At 41.3% G+C, this 20,786-nt stretch overlaps 1 protein-coding gene across 1 annotated transcript; it reads left to right on the top strand.

Moving 5' to 3' along the window:
* The first annotated feature begins 584 nt into the window (after positions 1–584).
* Positions 585–20,540, top strand: dbh (dopamine beta-hydroxylase (dopamine beta-monooxygenase)). Its single transcript, XM_054756186.1, has 12 exons — positions 585–3,010; positions 4,873–5,019; positions 6,330–6,587; positions 7,824–8,000; positions 12,164–12,266; positions 16,319–16,485; positions 16,586–16,729; positions 19,011–19,049; positions 19,149–19,208; positions 19,379–19,506; positions 19,579–19,738; positions 20,235–20,540. The coding sequence occupies exons 1-12, from the start codon at positions 2,645–2,647 to the stop codon at positions 20,346–20,348; spliced, it is 1,863 nt and encodes a 620-aa protein (XP_054612161.1). The 5' UTR covers positions 585–2,644; the 3' UTR covers positions 20,349–20,540.
* The last annotated feature ends 246 nt before the right edge of the window (positions 20,541–20,786 follow it).

Genomic DNA, 20,786 nt, shown 5'->3' with positions numbered 1-20,786 from the left:
AGTGATACTATTTTGACATGTTTATATTAAGTTATTATTATTTCCCAGTGTCGTTTATGTCATATGCTCTGCATGATATTATCCTTGCTTTTGGAAATGTATCATGAGGTGCAGGGGATTTTCTGGCCATTTTTTATTACTTTCTCAGTGACTAATGAATGACATACTTTTAAACTAAATTTCCAATAAATAAGAATATTTTGGCTACTTTGACAGGCTTATATGAATGTATTATTTTCCGGTGTAGTTGATATCATGTACTGTGCATTGTAGTTAGAGGGGATTTTCTGATATTTAATTTTTTGAAATTACTTTCTCATATTTTTTCATTTCTTTTTTGTTGTCCTGTCCGGCCATTAGGGCAGACAGTATTGTTGATCTAAATGCCCTCAGTGCTCAACAGATTTGCTCTATCAGGGAAAGGTGTGAGATACACTTCCCCTGTTATACAGAATTTATTTGACTTTGATGTTTTGTTGTTATGCAAATGTGTAGCGGCCGGACCGGAGCAGGAGGGGATAGAGAAGAAGAGAAAAGAATACAGAGAGGGGGGTGAGGGGATAAGAGGGGGACAAAAAAGAGAGAGACAAGGACAACCGCAGCAACAACAACAGCGACAACAATAGGGGGTAGGACAGCCAACCCCCAGGACCGGCGAGAGATCACACCCCCACAAGGGCAGACGGGCACCGGGGGCCACACACCAGCAGGCCCAGAGACCCTCGCAACCGGAAAGGAGCCCGCCGACGGCGAAAGCGCCAGTAACCCACGCCACCCGTACCCCCAGGAAACGGAGCCCGGCACCAGCCCCCACAGAGCAAACCCCTGTGTAACCCCTATAAAAAAAAAAAAAATAAAAAAAAAAATAAATAAATAGATTAAATAAATAAAAGCACACACACGCACACTCACACACCATGGTCAACTGCCCGATACCTAGAAGCGTCGTCGCCGGTGCAGCGGAGTGGGGGACCCAGGGGTCCCAGACCCACAACCCAGATCCTGAGCCACGGAGAACGCGGACCACTAGGGAGCAAGAAAACCCCAGACCCCCGCCATCCCAACGGCAGGACAAGGAGGAAAGCCAGAGAATGAGCAAGCGGGTGGGCAGACGGGCGAGCAGCAGGGCAACCCACCACACAGCGCCAGCCGACTCCCACGGGGCAGCAAATCCCCGCAGAAGGAGTGCCGCACCCCCAAGCCGCAGGGAGGCCATGCACCAGAGCTGAGAAGGCGGGACCAGCACCAGACCAGCTGCCGGACCCCACCAGCGGCCAGAAGCCAGACCACCCACCCGACCCCAGAACTGACGGCGCACCACCCGCGCACCGGAGCACCACCCCCAACAAGCCCGCAGACGACCCAGGGGAGGCAAAGACACAGACAGCGGACCAGTAAAGCACAAAGACCGGCAGCGACAAAGGCCCAAGCGCCCGGCAGAGCACCCCCACCCCAGAGCACTTAATTTCTCTTTAAAACAAAAAGATTTGTACTAATTTGACAGGCTTATATTAAGGTATTATTATTTTCTGGTCTAACTGATATCATGCACTCTGCATGGTATTATATATTATAGTATATTTTTAAACTAACTTTCCAATTAAAAAAAAGATTTGACTACTTTGATAGGCTGATGTATTATTTTCTGCTTTAATTGATATCATGTGCTGTGCATTGCAGTTGGAGGGGATTTTCTGATATTTAATTTGTTTAAATTGCCTATGCATGGTATTATTTTTGCTTTTGTAACGTTATCTTGAGGTGGAGGGGATTTTCTGGGTATTTTTAATTTGAAAAAAAAATTGTGAACAATGTGACATACTTTTTATTACGGTAAATTTCTAATTAAAAAAAAATACATTTTTACTATTTTTTTTTTAAGTTATCATGAGTTGGAGGGGATTTTCTGGATATTTTAAATATTTTTTTAAATGAATCTATTCTTGAATAATGAATGACATTTTTTAACTTCATTTCATTAAAAAAAAAAGATTAGTACTATTTTATTCTACTATTATTTTACTATTTTATTTTTGGCTTGTTGTCATCATTATCATTGATATCGCACGTTGTGCATGGTATCATCTTTGCGTTTGTAGCGTTCTCATGGGGTGGGGGGCATGTGACGCTCACCTGTCACATCGGCGCTCCCTTCGGGGCTCCGCTAACCTTTTTAAGCCACTTGAAAGTGTCCATCTTGTTTGTGCATCCCATAATTGGCAGGCCACAATTAGGTTGTTTGTCGCCCGGAGGTCAGATAGGAGCACATGAAGTGCTTTATGGCCGCAGACGTTTGCTGTGAAGGTCAGAGGAAGTTCTGTGATATCTGCTCAACAATGGCAGCATCATCTTCTTCCAAAAAGAAGAAGAAGCGATGGAGGGAGCAATCACAGTCAGCTGATTCTCGTTGATATTGTCCATGGGTTGGATGTGGATCAAATTGGGTGCGGCTGATGTGCAGAATCATGTTTGAGCACCCGAGGGGCCTCAAAGTAGACAATTGAATTAGGCAGAAGAAATAATGGCATTAGGTGGGATAAAAACAGACAAATGGTAAGGGAGGAGTCTCTTAAAAAGCAGCAGGAGTGGACAGAGTGGACAAGATGAGTAGGAGATACTGACCCACTTGGCGTGAGAGAAGATCATGAGGATCCTGAGCAAAGACCTGCGCCTGCAGGACGTCACCATCATGTACTTCACCGCGCTGGCCGCCCTCATGGTCATCCTGGTGGCTTCCTACCAGGCTCCCGCCGCCGTCGGTGTGGTGGAGCTGGCCCGGTCCAAACCCCAGCCTTCGCCCGCTCTCCCCATGCCCTTCCGGGTGCTGCTGGACCCGCTGGGGGAGCTGAAGCTGGCGTGGAACGTCAGCTACGAGCGGCAGGAGGTGACCATGGAGCTGAAGGTGGCCCGGCTCAAGCACGGCGTGGTGCTGGGTATGTCGGAGCGAGGCCAGCTGACCCGCGCTGATCTGGTGGTGCTGTGGGACTCGGGAAGCAAAAGCTACTTCGGGGTGAGTCGCTGGCATTCACGTCTGCTTGGGAAGGAAAACAACAGCAACCATTTAGGATGTGCTGAGGTTTAAAACAGACAGTTGCATTAGGCCACACTGCATCATTTACACCACAAAATACATCCTTTTTCTACGTCCTGCTTGTGTTGTAAGAAAATGGACACCAGTCAAATATTTTTCTACTCATGCTTACTATTTAAGGCAGGGCAGGGGTGTCCAAAGGTTTTGGCACAAAGTGAAAAATGAAAGGATGCAACGTTGCCACTTTGAGGTTTTGTACAGCAACACATGTGCAGTAGATAAGCTAACAAGTTATACACGGGGCGGGCCAAGAGTAGGGTTGTCTGGGTCATCCTCCAAAAGACCGTGTACCAGTCGTGGAAGGTTTCATTTTCAGCTTATCCATTATGCATATGTCGCAATGATGTTCTTGGTATGGATTGTTGTCGCGAAGCACGTTGTGCGGACTTCTTTGGACTAGCCACCAACATCTTCCTTTCCTCAACCACGGAAGTCTTCGGACGTCCAGATTTTGGAGCATTACACACTGAACCTAGCGGTCCAAATGTCTCCCTGATGCGATACATTGCCTTGCGCGAAGGTGAAAGGCTTCTTGCCAAGCTGTGCGCACATGCTCGGCATTTTCCAACTTCCAATACTGCTTTATTATCCACTTTCTTTGGTCTGCATCGTAATTGTTTGCCATCGTTCACAGTTCAGGGTTCCTGGAAATAAAAAACAAATGTATAACGTTTTTAAGACATGAGTAAGTAGCACAGAATACAGTAAAGGTTCAGTATTATTTTCTATAATTCTATCTAAAACGTGGCTGTTAAGGTGAAACAGATAATGAAGTAAGTGTAAACCTACTTTTGCCCCCCCATTTTAAAAAATATTTAAACTAAACTATCTAATTGATCCTATGTATGTTGTGTAAAACTATGACAGGAACACCATCAAATTAAAAGCACTAAATGAATACAGAGCCACCACCCACCAGTACCAGCCTGGACTTGTTTTTCAGAGAGCTTGTGTACCACAAATATGCACATTAGCACTCAATAAGGTCATCAAATCTTACCTTTATGCATTCCCACAGAGTGTCAGCATTTGGGAGCAAATATGAGGTGAAAGAAAAAGGGTAAAAATACAGTGTAGTAGCGTAATACAGTGTGTGAGAACTGGAGGAGGTGCGTTCAAGGACCGTCGAACAAATCGCCGCTTGCATTAAACATTCAAAAAACGTGGAATTTCTCACTGTATATTATTTTTGAATAAAATAATGGCCCATATTTCCAAAAATGATATCCCTTTATATTAAATTTGATGTAGTTGTCGTAGTTGCGTATCGAATCGTTTACCACAAAGACAGTTACATCCCTATTTATTACAGATACTAACTTTTTTCATCTGCAATTAAATGCGATTAATTATGAGTTAACTGCGGACAAATGTGACTAATTGTGATTAAATCTGTGAATGGATTGACAGCTAGTGTGTATTTATATATATAGAGCATATATATCAGACGTACTGTAAGAGGTGCTCGATGTTATATAAAGACGTGCATGGTGGGATGCTTGCTGGCTGTTGGGACGGGTTACATAAGAGAAGTAAAGAAATAGATCTTAGGTGCTATTCTGGACTTGAAATGTGTGAAATATAACAGATAAGAGACAAGAGACGTGGACGGACGCAGCTGCTGCGATGGTCTCCTCAGCACACAAACACAAACCCTGCTGGGAAGCAGGGTTCCATGCTGATGCTGTTCCATGCACGCATTCTCATGTCCATATTGTACAGGATACAGCATAACACGTACATGTACTGTGTGTGTGTGTGTGCGTGTCCTCCCCCGATAGGACGCATGGAGCGACAGCGAGGGACATGTGACCCTGGACAGCCAGCAGGACTACGAGCTGATGGAAGCCAAATGGACGTCTGAAGGTTTCTACTTGCTGTTCAAGAGAGCTTTTAGTACCTGCGACCCCAGAGACTACCTCATTGAGGTACCTCGCTAAATTAGCTCTTTATTCCCCCCCAAAAAATAAAATAAATACGACTTTATTGTCATAACATTACATTTCCTTTCTGGGTTTATGACTCATATTTGCGTCGTGGTATTAGTACAATACGTACGTATCAACCTTTTCCTTTAATTACGCATTTTATTCTTGGAAAATGAATGTCGTATTTTCCTCGCAACATTATGATTTTTTTTCCCACATACAATAACAAATATTTTTCCTTATTTTATTCTTTTTTCTTATTTATTTTTCAGAATATTCAACCTTATTCCGACAAGTAAAATATTAATCATTTATGTAATTATTTATTTATTTATTTAATTAATAATTTGAATATACAGTATAACTACTTTTTCCCTGTAGGATAATTTTTTATATTTTTTTCTGCGTGTACGACAACCATTTCGTCATAATATTAATACAAGTATGAACCTTTTCTTTTAATAATACATTTTATTCTTTGTTGTAGTATTTTTCCTGCAACATTATGATTTTTTTTTAGAAAAAAATATTCTTTATTTTTGATTCTTTATTCACATTGTGTGCCTTTTTTCCTCATCATATGACAACTTCTGCAAAAATTTATTTTTCACGATAGTCTGCTTTATTCTGGTAACTAAGATGTTAATGTTGCATTATGATGATTTTTCCTTGAATTAAAAAAAAATATATTAATAATATATTATATTATTCTATTATTAATTAAAACAATATTTTTATATTTGTATGCACACTTTTTCAGCAATGTTACACATTTTTTTCTTGGAAAAAAATAAAAGTTGTTTTTGTAAAATTGACAAGCATTATAGTAGTAAAATAAGATTTTATTCTTATAATAATTTAACATTTTTTTTGGTGACTTTAATATACTAAAACACATTTTTATGGTACCATAACACTTTATTCTCACAATATTAAACCTGTTTCCCACAATATCATTTTTTTTCTTTTAAAAATCCAATTAAAGTCTCTTAATATTTCAACGTTATACTTAAAATTAAAATAAAAATAATCAAAAAAATCAAATAGCTAAAATATAATAAATAAATATAAATCATATTATGACTTTAGTTCCCTGATTATGAGTGTTTTCCTCTCAATTTGAGCATTTATTTTTCTTTAAAACACAGTATGGCCCTAACTTCTGTGATTGTAGTGATATAAGGCCACCATCAGGCCAGCATGGTTACCATGGCAACCCAGTGAGACGTGGGCTTAGTGGGCCATATAGGGCCATATAAATAGCTTTTATACAGTAAATATGTCATTATTCTCGTGTTATGTGGCTTTAGGAGGGAACAGTGCACATCATCTACGGACTGCTGGATCAACCACTTGCCTCCTTGGAGCGGCTCAACCTGTCAGGCATCCACACGGGCCTCCAAAGGGTCCTGATGCTCCGCCCTGACACGCCGCCGCCCACGCTGCCTCCCGACGTGCAAACGCTGGACGTGGTGGCGCCCGACGTGGTCATCCCCGGCGAGGAGACCACCTACTGGTGTTTCATCCACAAGCTGCCGGAAAACATGGCCAAGAACCACATCGTCATGGTAACGACAGTTTGCATCCAACTTCTTTTTACACTTGTATGACAGTGAAGTAGCCCTAGCTACATTTGCGCTTGAAAGGACACGACGTCGACGACTAGCTGCTATACTCGTTTTCAAAAGCGACAGCGGTTAACTTCTTTTTACACCTGCAAGCTGCCGATTGGCTCGCTACTACACTTATTTTTGCACTTGTATGGCAATGAGGTCGCCATCCATCCATCCATTTTCTATGCTGCCTCTCTCATTAGGGTCGCGGGGGCATGCTGGAGCCTATCCCAGCTGACTTCGGGCAACAGGCGGGGTACACCCTGGATTGGTCGCCAGCCAATCGCAGTGAAGTTGGCATTAGAAATGCAAAATGTCCCAAAACAAGTGTTCTCTGTTGTTGAACTTATTTTTACACTTGTTACACTTGCATGACAGTTAAGTAGCTACGAAGTTCTTTGAAAACGTAGTGCGTTGTTTTTAATGTCACAGGGGTTCATTAAATAAAATAAAATAAAATAAAATAAAATAAAATAGTAAATTGCCATAAGCTGCCAACTGGAACACAAAGGGTCACAAATCAAGTGAGTGTTATTATTAATGTTACATGGCTTTTATTTAATTTTATTTTTATTTTCTTCATTTAATTTTATGTAATACATTTTTAAAATGTATTTTCATACTTTCACATTTTACTATTTTTATTTATTTTTATTTGATTGAAGGTAATCATATTTTATTTATTCATTTTATTTATTTATTATATCTTTCATCTTATTTTATTTTTTAAATTAATTTTCATACTTTTATATATATTTTTATTTACTGTAATTATATTTTATTTATTCATTTACTTTATTTATTTGATATTTTAGCTTATTTGATTTTTATTTTTTTATTGATTCATTTATTTTTTTTAAAGTATTGATTAAAACAATTACTGATTTATTGCTTATAATATAAATCAATATATGTATTATTATTATTATTATTATTAATTTTTAAATTGCCACAAGCTAGCTGGTCTCTAACTGGTCAGCTGCGAAGCGCAAAAAGTCCCAAAATGAGTGTTTTCTGTTGGTGAACTTATTTTTACACTTCTGACGGCCACAGTTTGACCCTGGAACAGATTATTATTATATTCTGTTTGTATTCGTTCCTTTAGGGTTCAAACTTTGGCGTTTCCACAGTAAAAGTTGAAGCATCCAACGAGGGATGTTGAAACAGTGGTCTACGTTTGTTTTCTTTCAGTACGAGTCGGTGGTGACGGCAGGCAACGAGGCCATCGTGCACCACATGGAGGTGTTTGAGTGTTCCCCGGATGTGAGAGACGTCCCGGACTACAGCGGCTCCTGTGACGACAAGATGAAGCCGGGCAAGCTGAACTCCTGCCGCCACGTGCTGGCCGCTTGGGCCATGGGCGCTGAGGTAGGACGGCGAGTATGGACGTTCATGCCCACAGCTCCACAACAATGGAGGACACCTGACACCACAGGCGTCTTAATTAGGAGGAGAAGCTTGGTGGGATTTCTACTGCAGTCCAGGATTCACTCCTACTCAAATCATACAAACAAAAGCCTGCAAGCGTGTCATCAGGGCTCGCAGCCAGCCTCCATGTGGGAGCAACCCGTACTGCGTGCTAATAATACCCACAGACTCATACCTCCATCGTACTGGAACGTTACCTCCAGGACATGCAAATAGTCCGTTCCAGGCTCAAACCGCTGCCATTGTAAAGCAAAGGCATGTTTTGATGTCACATTTTAAAAGTCACACAAGCGTAAAAAGAAGTTAACCACGGATAACCCTTTCATGTTGGCTGAGCTCGGTTGTTTTGTGAGTCAAATGTTTCCAAAAATGTTAAATGGCGACTCACACACACACAAAGAAAGAAAGAAAAGAAAAGCCAAAGAAAAAGCAACACACGTACAGCACCAATGCACCCTTAGCTGAGGTCAGGGGTGTTCAAACCCTTTCTTTTGTTGTTTCGGGCTACTTCAGCTGGCAACGTTTTCCCAAAAATATCAAATGGATGCTTCTCTCAGAATGAGAAATGGCAGAAGAGCCAAAAGCCAAAGAAAAAGCAGAAGATGCAGAGTACCAGTTAATGATTTGATGTTGCTTGAGGTCGGTGGCGGTTCCCACCTTTTTGTTGTTGTTCTGTGCGACTTTTACAAGCAAATATTTCCTGAAAATTCTTTTGGAATCGCAAAAAATAGACACAAAAAGCCAAAGAAAAAGCCGAGCATGTGCAGAGTTAACCCTTTTATGTTGGCTGTTTTGTGTGACTTTCAGAGCCAAATCTTTCCTAAAATGTTAAACCCCCCTCCTTTTGGAAAAAAGAAAAAGAAAAAGCCAAAGAAAAAGCAACACATACACAGCACCAATGCACCCTTAGCTGAGGTTGGGGGTGGTTTAAACCTTTTTTTGTTGTTTTGGGCAATTTTAGTTGTCAATGTTTTCCCAAAAATATCAAAGGGATACTTCTCTCCGAAAATGGCAGAAAAGCACACACAAAAAGCCAAAGAAAAAGACAAACATGCGCAGCGTTAACTCTTTTATGTTGGTTGAGGTTGGTTGTTTTGTGTGACTTTTAGAGTCACTTCTTTCCGAAAATGTTAAACCTCACTCACAAAAACAAAAACAAAAAAGACAAAAAGACACAAAAAGCCAAAGAAAAAGCACAAAATACACAGCATGATTGCTTTGACGTTGGTTGAGGTTGACGTCGGTTCTACTTTTAGAAAACAATATTTCCAGAAAATGTGGGATGCTACTTCTTTTGCCATTGAAAAAAGCCTGGCTCAGATTCTGAATTGAATAGCCTCCATTCCTAGCAGGATGGCCTTTTTCATGTCAAATTTGAATTTTTTTTTTTTATTTTTTTTAATGGTGCTGCAGGCCAACACCCTATAAAACAATTGGATCAACTGGATTTCTTTGTGCTTTTGTGGAGGATGTAGCTAGGCCGGCCAGACAGACAGACAGACAGACAGACAGACAGACAGACAGACAGACAGACAGACAGACAGACAGACAGACAGACAGACAGACAGACAGACAGACAGACAGACAGACAGACAGACAGACAGATAGATAGATAGATAGATAGATAGATAGATAGATAGATAGATAGATAGATAGATAGATAGATAGATAGATAGATAGTATTTGATAGGAATAGTAGTAGATAGCTGTAGTACATGAAGTTTGGAGGGTAAAAGGTAGCAAGCATTGGGGGTGAGGGTCACATAAAGAGGAGATGACAGGGTTAGGAGAGCCTGTCAGCATATTTCTGTGTTCCCCAGCCGATTGGATTACACGGCAGCAAAACAAGCAGGATGCTTTCCTTGCTTTGCGCGCTGCCAAGACGAGATCGGGTGGGAAATATTCAGGCCTCTTTCGCGGCCTCGTAAACACCCGCGTTCAATTCTCCCCGGCAGGAAGGCAGCGCTCAGCACACAAAGGAAGGCGACCTTGCAGCACATGAAAGAGGATGAGGAGGACGAGCGCGTGGTGACGTGTGCGCGGAGGAGCCTGAGAGTATTTTTATTTGCTTTCATGGTAAGAAAGAAAGGTTCAAATAGAAAAATAACGTTTCCTGTTGGGTCAGACCACGTCAAGCGGACGTGCATCTGCGGCAAGGTGAAATGATGAATGAAGATTGAAATGAGATTTACGCCAACAGTGATGACATTGTGATGATCCAAAGGCTCGTTACAGTATTTCACCCCACGACGTGTAACACGGAACAAGATGCCATCAAACGACGTCACGCGTCAACACCATTGTTGCGTGTCTTTTTCACTTGAGACCTTTACTTTATGTTTATTTGACTTTTTTACTTCTTTTTTCATTCTACCTTCTATCTTACATAAATGTACAAGAACACTATATTTGTCTTCATTTTAGATTCCACTTTAGATGTTTTATTTCATATTTATTTCATTTCACTGTTTTTTAATGAGGTATTTACAAATTACTTAAAGTTGTATGTCTTTTATTTATCTTTTATTTTAAACTTTAATTCATTTCATACTTTATATTATTTTCCATCCATCCATTTTCCTCCGCTTATCCGGGTCCAGGTCGCGGGGGCAGTAGTCTCAGCCCAGACCGAGACGTGTCTAGGTCTGCCCCGGGGCCTTCTCCCGTCTGGGCATGCCCGGAACACCTCACCAGGGGGGCGTCCGGGAGGCATCCGTACTAGATGCCCGAGCCACCTCAGCTGGCTCCTCTCCATGTGAAGGAGCAGCGGCTCTACTCTGAGCTCCTCACCTTCTCTCCTAGGGTGACCCCAGCCACCCTGCGGAGGAAACTCATTTCAGCCGCTTGTATCCGCCATCTCGTTCTTTCAGTCACGAGTTAAATGTTATGTCAGTTACATGTTAAAAACACACAAGCAACTACAAAATACAGACAGTAGGTTGCATGTTTGTGCAGGACTCCCAAAAGCTAAAGAAGAAGTGAAACATGTGACAACCTGACATTTTCTACAACAAGTATACCGTGGTGTGAAAAAGTGCCTGCCCCCTTCCTGATTTCTTATTTTTTTGCATGTTTGTCACACTTAAATGTTTCAGATCATCAAACAAATGTAAATATTAGTCAATGACAACACAGCTCAACACAAAATGCACTTTTTAAATGAAACTTTTTATGATTAAGGGAGAAAAACAATCCAAAGCTACATGGTCCTGTGTGAAAAAGTGATTGCCCCCCCAAACCTAATAAGTGGTTGGCCCCCCTTAGCAGCAACAACTGCAATCAAGCGTTTGTGATAACTTGCAATGAGTCTCTTACAGCGCTGGGGAGGAATTTTGCACAATTGTTGTCATTCAGCCACATTGGAGGCTTTTCCAGCATGAAGTGCCTTTTTAAGGTCATGCCACAGCATCTCAATAGGATTCAGGTCAGGACTTGGACTAGACCACTCCAAAGTCTTCATCCATTCAGAGGTGGACTTGCTGGTGTGTTTTGGATCATTGTCCTGCTGCAGAACCCAAGTTGCTTTCAGCTTGAGGTCACCAACAGATGGCCGACATTCTCCTTCAGCAGAATTCATGCTTCCATTTATCACAGCAAGTCTTCCAGGTCCTGAAGACCATCACACTACCGCCACCACATTTTACTGTTGGTATGATGTTCTTATTCTGAAATTTACGCCAGATGTAATGGGACACACACCTTCCAAAAAGTTCACCTTTTGTCTCGTCAGACCACAGAGTATTTTCCCAAAGGTCTTGGGGATCATCAAGATGTTTTCTGGCAAAATTGAGACGAGTCTTAATGTTGTTTTTGTTCAGCAGTGGTTTTGGTCTTGGAACTCTGCCATGCAGGCCGTTTTTTTTTTACTTTTTCCCACAGGACCATGTAGGTATGGATTTTTCTTTCTCCCTTAATAATAAAAAGTTTCATTTAAAAAGTGCATTTTGTGTTGAGTTGTGTTGTCATTGACTAATATTTACATTTGTTTGATGACCTGAAACATTTAAGTGTGACAAACACTTCTTCCCCCCAGTGTAAATGGTACGTGCATGTTATAGAATATGTACAATGTGTTATAGAATTACGTTTGTGTGTGCTTGCAGGCCTTTTACTATCCTCCTGATGCAGGACTGCCTATGGGGGGATCTGGTTCCTCAAGGTTCCTTCGTCTGGAGGTCCACTATCACAACCCTCTCCTTATATCTGGTACGCACACACACACACACACACACAGACACACACACACACACACACAAATTAGCAGGGAGAAGTTTTCCGTAGAAGCTGCGGACTTATTCTTCTACACAGCAATCCTACAAGGTCACCAAGACAACAATGGAAATAGAAATAGTCTGTTCCAGGGTCAAACCGTTGCCAGCATAAAGACTTTGCCAATGTTTCAAGTAAGAGAAAATGCGTATCGGGTGGAGGAGACGTACTTGTGCGCGTGTACCTCAATGATGCTGGTTATGTGAAGATGCAGACCTCCCCCAGGGTTGCCTCAGCACAAGCTCCGCCCCTCCATCCAGTCCCATAATTACTGTCAGTGCCGTCAGAATGTCACTGACACACAAACAAACATGAAGAGATAATTACTCCTAATGAGGGAGGGTGTCAGTCAGCGCAGCCACCTTCTAGTTGATGAGTACTGCTGCATGCTTGTAGCAGTACTGCATATACAATATACTGTATACCGTATATACTGTCTGCATAAAACTAGCAGTACTGCATATATAATATACTGTATACCGTATATACTGTCTGCATAAAACTAGCAGTACTGCATATATAATATACTGTATACCGTATATACTGTCTGCATAAAACTAGCAGTACTGCATATATAATATACTGTATACCGTATATACTGTCTGCATAACACTAGCAGTACTGCATATAAATATACTGTATACCGTATATACTGTCTGCATGACACTAGCAGTACTGCATATATAATATACTGTATACCATATATACTGTCTGCATAAAACTAGCAGTACTGCATATATAATATACTGTATACCGTATATACTGTCTGCATAACACTAGCAGTACTGCATATATAATATACTGTATACTGTATATACTGTCTGCATAACACTAGCAGTACTGCATATATAATATACTGTATACCGTATATACTGTATGCATAAAACTAGCAGTACTGCATATATAATATACTGTATACCGTATATACTGTCTGCATAAAACTAGCAGTACTGCATATATAATATACTGTATACTGTATATACTGTATGCATAAAACTAGCAGTACTGCATATATAATATACTGTATACCGTATATACTGTCTGCATAACACTAGCAGTACTGCATATAAATATACTGTATACCGTATATACTGTCTGCATGACACTAGCAGTACTGCATATATAATATACTGTATACCATATATACTGTCTGCATAAAACTAGCAGTACTGCATATATAATATACTGTATACCGTATATACTGTCTGCATAACACTAGCAGTACTGCATATATAATATACTGTATACTGTATATACTGTCTGCATAACACTAGCAGTACTGCATATATAATATACTGTATACTGTATATACTGTCTGCATGACACTAGCAGTACTGCATATATAATATACTGTATACTGTATATACTGTCTGCATAAAACTAGCATCACATTCTGCCAGATCCAGCATCCAGAAGATGCTGCTGTTTCCCTTGCATCTCTTTTCGCTACATGTGATATATTTCATACACAGCAGTGATTAAATGATTGCATGTGAATGATAGCACTCCTTATGAAGGCGCTTTAGGGGTCGTTTCCTGAATTCTGCCAAGCAAGATTATGTTGTGTCGTTGAATTTTGTAATTTTGCATCTGCTAAATAGCTAAAATAAATAAATAAATAAATAAATAAAATGTAAGTTGTGGGGTTTAAATAAATATAATAAAAACATATATATAAAATATTTATAAAAACTGAATATAAAATTATAAATAGCAATAATAATAAAAATATTATACAAATACGTATGCATACAAAAGGGGATGATATTGTGTGATTATACATTATATTTAATATTGTTTTTAAAAATTTAATATGGATTTTTTTATGCATCTGCTAAAATAGCTAAAAAAAACTGTAAATAAATAAATACAATTTAAGTTGTGGGTTATAGATACATAGAAATAAAAACATATATATAAAACAAATATACAAATATATATATATATATATATATATAGTGTGATTTTGTCATTTATATTTCATATTATTTTTAAAAATGTAATATGTGTTGTTTAAAATGAATAAATAAAACCACTATATGTGGCAGGGTGCTGGTCTCGTGGTGTTAGCATGTTGGCCACACAGTCACAGCCAGGAGATCGGGAAGACTTGGGTTCGAATCTCTGTTGGGCGTTCCTGTGTGGACTTTGCATGTTCTCCCTGGCTGGACTTCTAACTTGCAAAGCTCATTAATTCAGGATGGCATTTGACACCAGATGGTGATGGGAATTTTAGATGTGATTCTGTGCATGTGTATTTCTTGTGTTTTAGTTGTTATTATATCTTATTCACTCTTACCCTGTTCTTATTTGTCGTGACCTGTTGTTATTCTTGTGAAACACCTCGAGCACCGTTGGGCTGTGGACCATTGTCAGTCAGTTTCCTCTGAGCCACCCCTGATGTGGTCATGGCTCGACAAAGCTAGCTAACCATGTGAGCTCCTTGGCAACCGCCGATAAACACTAGAAGAGGAATAAGAAGCTTACCGTGTGACTCTGAAGGCTGTATGTTTGCAAGTTTTTTCCCCGTCAAAACCAACAATTTTGACAAAACGTTCTGCACCCACAAGGCAGAGGAAGATGCTAACAATCACACAAAAAGTTGGACTTCTGGACAAGCTGAAGGAAGGTAGATGCTGCAGCTGCAGGGCGCCGTTACAGAGTACAGTGCTCGTCCTGGCGCCGCTGGGCTGTAGAGTGTTTGTGTCCTTGTTAAAACATGTTCCTCCTTGTCGTCCTCCATGAACCGAAGACTCGTTTACAGCATTCCAGGCTTCTGCCTTTCTTCAGCACGTGTGATCGTTGGCTGCTAGCACAACAGGAAACAGGCAGTCCTGCACAAAGGAGATTGACTGACAATGGTCTCCAGCCAGTCAAAGCGCAGAACACAATGGGTGGGTTCTCCCTTCCGAGACGAACTGGACACGTCTGGACGCGTCTTCAACTGTCACATGAGTATACAACACCCTCTACTGGTAGCAGGAGTAAATACAATAACAGACACATGCAACAGAGCACCGATAGATCGCTCCAATACACCACAAGGACGCAGAACTCAATGCGCGTTCATACGCTGTTAAAAAAAAACGTGCAAAATTGCACTTTAAAAAAATCTGCGAAAGGTGAACCGCGATGTAGCGAGGGAACGCTCTAAATGAATCTTCGGTTTACGGAGGACAACGAGGAGGAGGAAAATACGACGACAGGAGTAACAGGTTTTAACCAAGATACAAAAACGCTACAGCACAGCGGAACGGCGCCAGGATGAAGAGGCGCGGTCAGAGGGGTGAAATACGTCACTTAAGAACGTCTTGTGTCCAACCTCGCTGGTTATTCTAATTCAAACGAAGGTTTGAACTTTTTTGAGAGTGTTTAAACCAGAGAAACACGTGAGGAAATGTTGTTGCCTGTCTGGGAAAAAGTGGATAACGTGCATGAGGGATTTTACAGCCTGAAAACACACAGTACATAATCGTTGTACAGAAATACTGTATATAGTTGGCTACTTCGTGGAGTTCACTTACTGCGGACTATTTTGGGAACCTTTCCCTCATGATAAACGAGGGAACACTGTGTATTAAAGTCATTAACAGAGAAACAATGCTTGTGCGAATAAGGCAAAGATAATGAATGACTTTACCAAATCAAATGAAATCAATTACAGACGAGCTTCATGTGGAGACAGACCGAAAACCTCATTATTTTCCTTTCATAAATATAACTAATTATCTTCATTTCGTATAAATAGGCCTAATTTAGCATCCACAGGGTGGTCTTGGTGATGACACTAAATCAGTGATACTTCCTTTTCTCTTTCGCCGTCCTTGCATTCGTCTCCTGGAAGGAATCTTTGTCCAGGATGAAAATGAAATCTCCATCCTCTCATGAACACTTGTGATTATTCTGCCGCTGCGAGCGTGTGAATGAGTTTCATTATGAAATGCAGCGCATGTGAAGTGCATTAATGCTGGGTGACGCGGTCCGTGCAGGCAGACGTGACTCATCGGGGATAAGGTTGCACTACACCCCCAGTCTGAGGCGCTACGACGCCGGGATCATGGAGCTGGGCCTGGTCTACACTCCCATCATGGCCGTCCCGCCTAAGCAGCACACCTTCTACCTGAGTGGCTACTGCACCTCCAAGTGTACACGCACTGTAAGAACATACTGTAGTACTTACAGTATTAGTACTGCTTATTCATTGTCCCTGCAGGGCCTGCAAGCTGTCCTGCGTGACTCTCCATCTCTTCTCATAGGCTCTTCCTCAGGGGGGGATCTTTATCTTTGCATCACAGCTGCACACACACTTGGCGGGCCGGGGGGTGCGGACGGTCTTGGTGAGGGGAGGCGAGGAGGTGGAGGTGGTGCAGGAGGACCAACACTTCAGTACACACTACCAGGTGACAAACCAAAATATTCAAATAGACAAAGAATGGAGCAGGAAAGTCAACGCTCATTTGTCCAGTTCAGCAGTCTGGTGAGAACGCGTAAACACACAAACACGTGAAATGAAATGGAAAGAAATCCCACGCTACACATGCTGCAGCAAACGAATATTGTTGTGAATGAAAAGCATAATATTAGCATCTAAATATATGACATCAATAATATTATATATGTGCAACCGCAAAAAATAAAACAATAGAAATAAAAAGCTTTTCTAAAAAGTCAAAATACTGCAGTAAAAATGTATTACATAAATAATACACACATACAGATCATCAAACAAATGTAAATATTAGTCAATGACAACACAACTCAACACAAAATGCACTTTTTAAATGAAACTTTTTATGATTAAGGGAGAAAAACAATCCAAAGCTACATGGTCCTGTGTGAAAAAGTGATTGCCCCCCAAACCTAATAAGTGGTTGGGCCCCCCTTAGCAGCAACAACTGCAATCAAGCGTTTGTGATAACTTGCAATGAGTCTCTTACAGCGCTGGGGAGGAATTTTGCACAATTGTTGTCATTCAGCCACATTGGAGGCTTTTCCAGCATGAAGCGCCTTTTTAAGGTCATGCCACAGCATCTCAATAGGATTCAGGTCAGGACTTGGACTAGGCCACTCCAAAGTCTTCATCCATTCAGAGGTGGACTTGCTGGTGTGTTTTGGATCATTGTCCTGCTGCAGAACCCAAGTTGCTTTCAGCTTGAGGTCACCAACAGATGGCCGACATTCTCCTTCAGCAGAATTCATGCTTCCATTTATCACAGCAAGTCTTCCAGGTCCTGAAGACCATCACACTACCACCACCATATTTGACTGTTGGTATGATGTTCTTATTCTGAAATTTACACCAGATGTAATGGGACACACACCTTCCAAAAAGTTCACCTTTTGTCTCGTCAGACCACAGAGTATTTTTCCCAAAGATCTTGGGGATCATCAAGATGCTTTCTGGCAAAATTGAGATGATCCTTAATGTTGTTTTTGTTCAGCAGTGGGTTTGGCCTTGGAACTCTGCCATGCAGGCCGTTTTTGCCCAGTGTCTTTCTTATGGTGGAGTCATGAACACTGACCTGAACTGAGGCAAGTGAGGCCTGCAGTTCTTTGGATGTTTTTGTGGGGTCTTTTGTGACCCCTCGGATGAGTCGTCGCTGCGCTCTCGGGGTCATTTTGGTTGGCCGGCCTTCCTGGGAAGGTTCACCACTGTTCCATGTTTAGGCCATTTGTGGATAAAGGCTCTCACTGTGGTTGGCTGGAGTCCCAAAGCTTTAGAAATGGCTTTATAACCTTTTCAACACTGATAGATCTCAATTCAGCTCAGTTTTTTATGTTTTAACAGGGAGGGCAATCACTTTTTCACACAGGGCCATGTAGCTTTGGATTGTTTTCCTCCCTTAATAATAAAAAGTTTCATTTAAAAAGTGCATTTTGTGTTCAGTTGTGTTATCATTGACTAATATTTACATTTGTTTGATGATCTGAAACATTTAAGTGTGACAAACACACAAAAAAATAAGAAATCAGGATGGGGGCAATAAAATAAAATAAATAAAAAACTTTTTTTTTTAAAAAGTCAAAACACGGCACTATAAATATATTACATAAATAATATTTATATGTGCAACTGCGGCATGTTGGCCACACAGTCAGGAGATTGAGAAGACCTGGGTTCAAATCTCCGTTGGGCATTTCTGTGTGGAGTTTGCATGTTCTCCCCGTGTGTGTGGGGGTTTTCTCCAGGTACTCCGATTTCCTCCCACATTTCAAAAACATGCATGTTAGCTTCATTGGAGACTCTAAATTGTCCATAGGTATGAATGTGAGTGTGAATGCTTGTTTGTCTATATGTGCCCTGCCATTGGCTGGCGACCAGTAGGATGTACCCCGCCTCAGCTGGGATAGGCTCCAGCATACCCGTGACCCTAATGAGGATAAGCGACATAGAAGATGGATGGATGGATGTGAAACTGAAAAAAAATTAATAAATTAAAAGCTTTTTTGAAAAAGTCACAGGACTGTACTAAGAATATGTTGCATAAATAATAATATATGTATTCTGCATTAAAAATAGTTTTAAAGGATTTGTTGAAATAGATCAATAAAAATTACATTCTAATGACATCAAATTCAAATATGTCAAGTAAGAATGACATACCAGTACAAAATACTCATAAGAATCCCGTGATTCTACTGCCTTATAAGGAGTTTGTTTTGCTTTGTCTTTCCTTGTAGACGATCAGAGTCTTGAGGAAAATGGCCAAAGTTTTACCGGCAAGTCCAAACCTTCTTTGGTTTCGAGCATCTTGAATGATTTGCCTTGTTTTACTGCAGTAATACTTGCGTATTAATACTGCATGACTTGTGTTGCAGGGTGATGTCCTCGTAACGAAGTGTACTTACAACACCCAGGACAGGGACAAGCCGACTGTGGTGAGTGGGTGGACCCCTTAGAGTCGCGAAAATAAACGTATTGTAGATCGGACATCTTCCATTATATGCTCAGTAAGGTCACCAAAATATGAAACCACAACAATAAACTATTTGAGAAAGCTCTTGTACCTAATCTTGCGGCCCGGCTGGTCTTCTGCGTGTCTCGTCAGGGTGGTTTCGGCATCATGGAGGAAATGTGCGTCAACTACGTCCACTACTACCCTCGCACTCAGCTGGAGCTGTGCAAGAGCCACGTGGACCTGGAACACCTGCAGAGATATTTCAGCTTCATTAACAGGTCGTGCGTGCGTGTGTGCGTGGAAAGCATCCATCCAAGGTGGGTGCTATGAGGTGATGTTGTGTCTCCCAGATTCCAAGGAAAGGATGAGTGTGTGTGCGGGGAGGACAGTGTGACGGCGCGGTATTCCAGGCTGGAGTGGGACAGCTTCTCCACGCAGGTGCTGGACTCGCTTTACAAGACGGCGCCCATCTCCATGCACTGCAACCAATCCACCGCCCGCCTCTTTCCTGTGAGTCTCACAGCCAAACAACAACAATGTGAAGCCAGTTGCCTTCTGTTAAGCATCACAAACAACAATGCTAACAATGCTAACAGCTGCCATGCTAGCAAACGGTGAGGATATGAGGAAATAGTGATGTAACACGTGTGGGGGTTCTTCACATATTGTGGCCTGAAGGGTGGGTTCCTCATCAGGTGACCCGTTTCCAAGTTTGGTCATAAATTACGCCACCGTGGTTACACAGAACGTAACCAAAAATAAATAGGGCCGCTGCCGCCATCGACACGTATTCAGTGACATAACACACTGGTGGCAGAATACGATATAAGAAGAATAAAGTCCAAATGTTTATTCTCAATTGTGTGTTCTTATTTGGCTTATTGAGGACCAAACATGAAAACACATACACATTTTTCAAGTTTTTGATATTATTTTGATGCAATTTCAAAGGAGTTTCTAGTTTTAGTGGGCTACGCTACTAAAATCACACCTTTCTTTCTTCAAGGGCGACTGGGACAAGCAGACGCTGCCGACGGTGACCTCCGTCCTCCAAAAACCTCCTTACCCATGTGAGGTTGGGTCGCGCCCCACCGCTCGCCCTGCCGCAGGCCTGGTCTGAGCCCGGCTGCAGGGGACGAGGGGGGAGGGGGCAAGGTTGCAGTGTAGTCCCGTGAATTGTCACAATTAGCACTCATGCTTAAGCGGTGATTGGTGCCTTCCTCAAAACAAAAAAAGAGAAACTATTTGGGCAAACATAAAAAAACTACTGTGAAGACATTTTTTGTAGTGTTTTTAACAGTAAATATTTACTGCAGTCATTTGTGTCTGGCTCCATGTTTGTTACAAATAACTCACGGTGTTCGTTCTAGTGTTTCCTGTGCATTCATGTATTTGCGCTGCGCCAGTTCTCTTTTTATTTCAAGCTGCTGTGCCAGCCCTGCAGGAAATGCTGCTCACTACTTTTTTTTTCCAAGTTGCTGCGTCACCTATACAGGAAATGCTGCTCACTATGTATTTTTTTCAAGCTGCTGTGCCAGCCCTGTGAGAAACGCTGCTC

Source organism: Dunckerocampus dactyliophorus, chromosome 17, assembly GCF_027744805.1.
Source record: "Dunckerocampus dactyliophorus isolate RoL2022-P2 chromosome 17, RoL_Ddac_1.1, whole genome shotgun sequence".
Classification (NCBI taxonomy): Eukaryota; Metazoa; Chordata; class Actinopteri; order Syngnathiformes; family Syngnathidae; genus Dunckerocampus; species Dunckerocampus dactyliophorus.
This window is presented reverse-complemented; position numbering and strand designations above follow the sequence as displayed.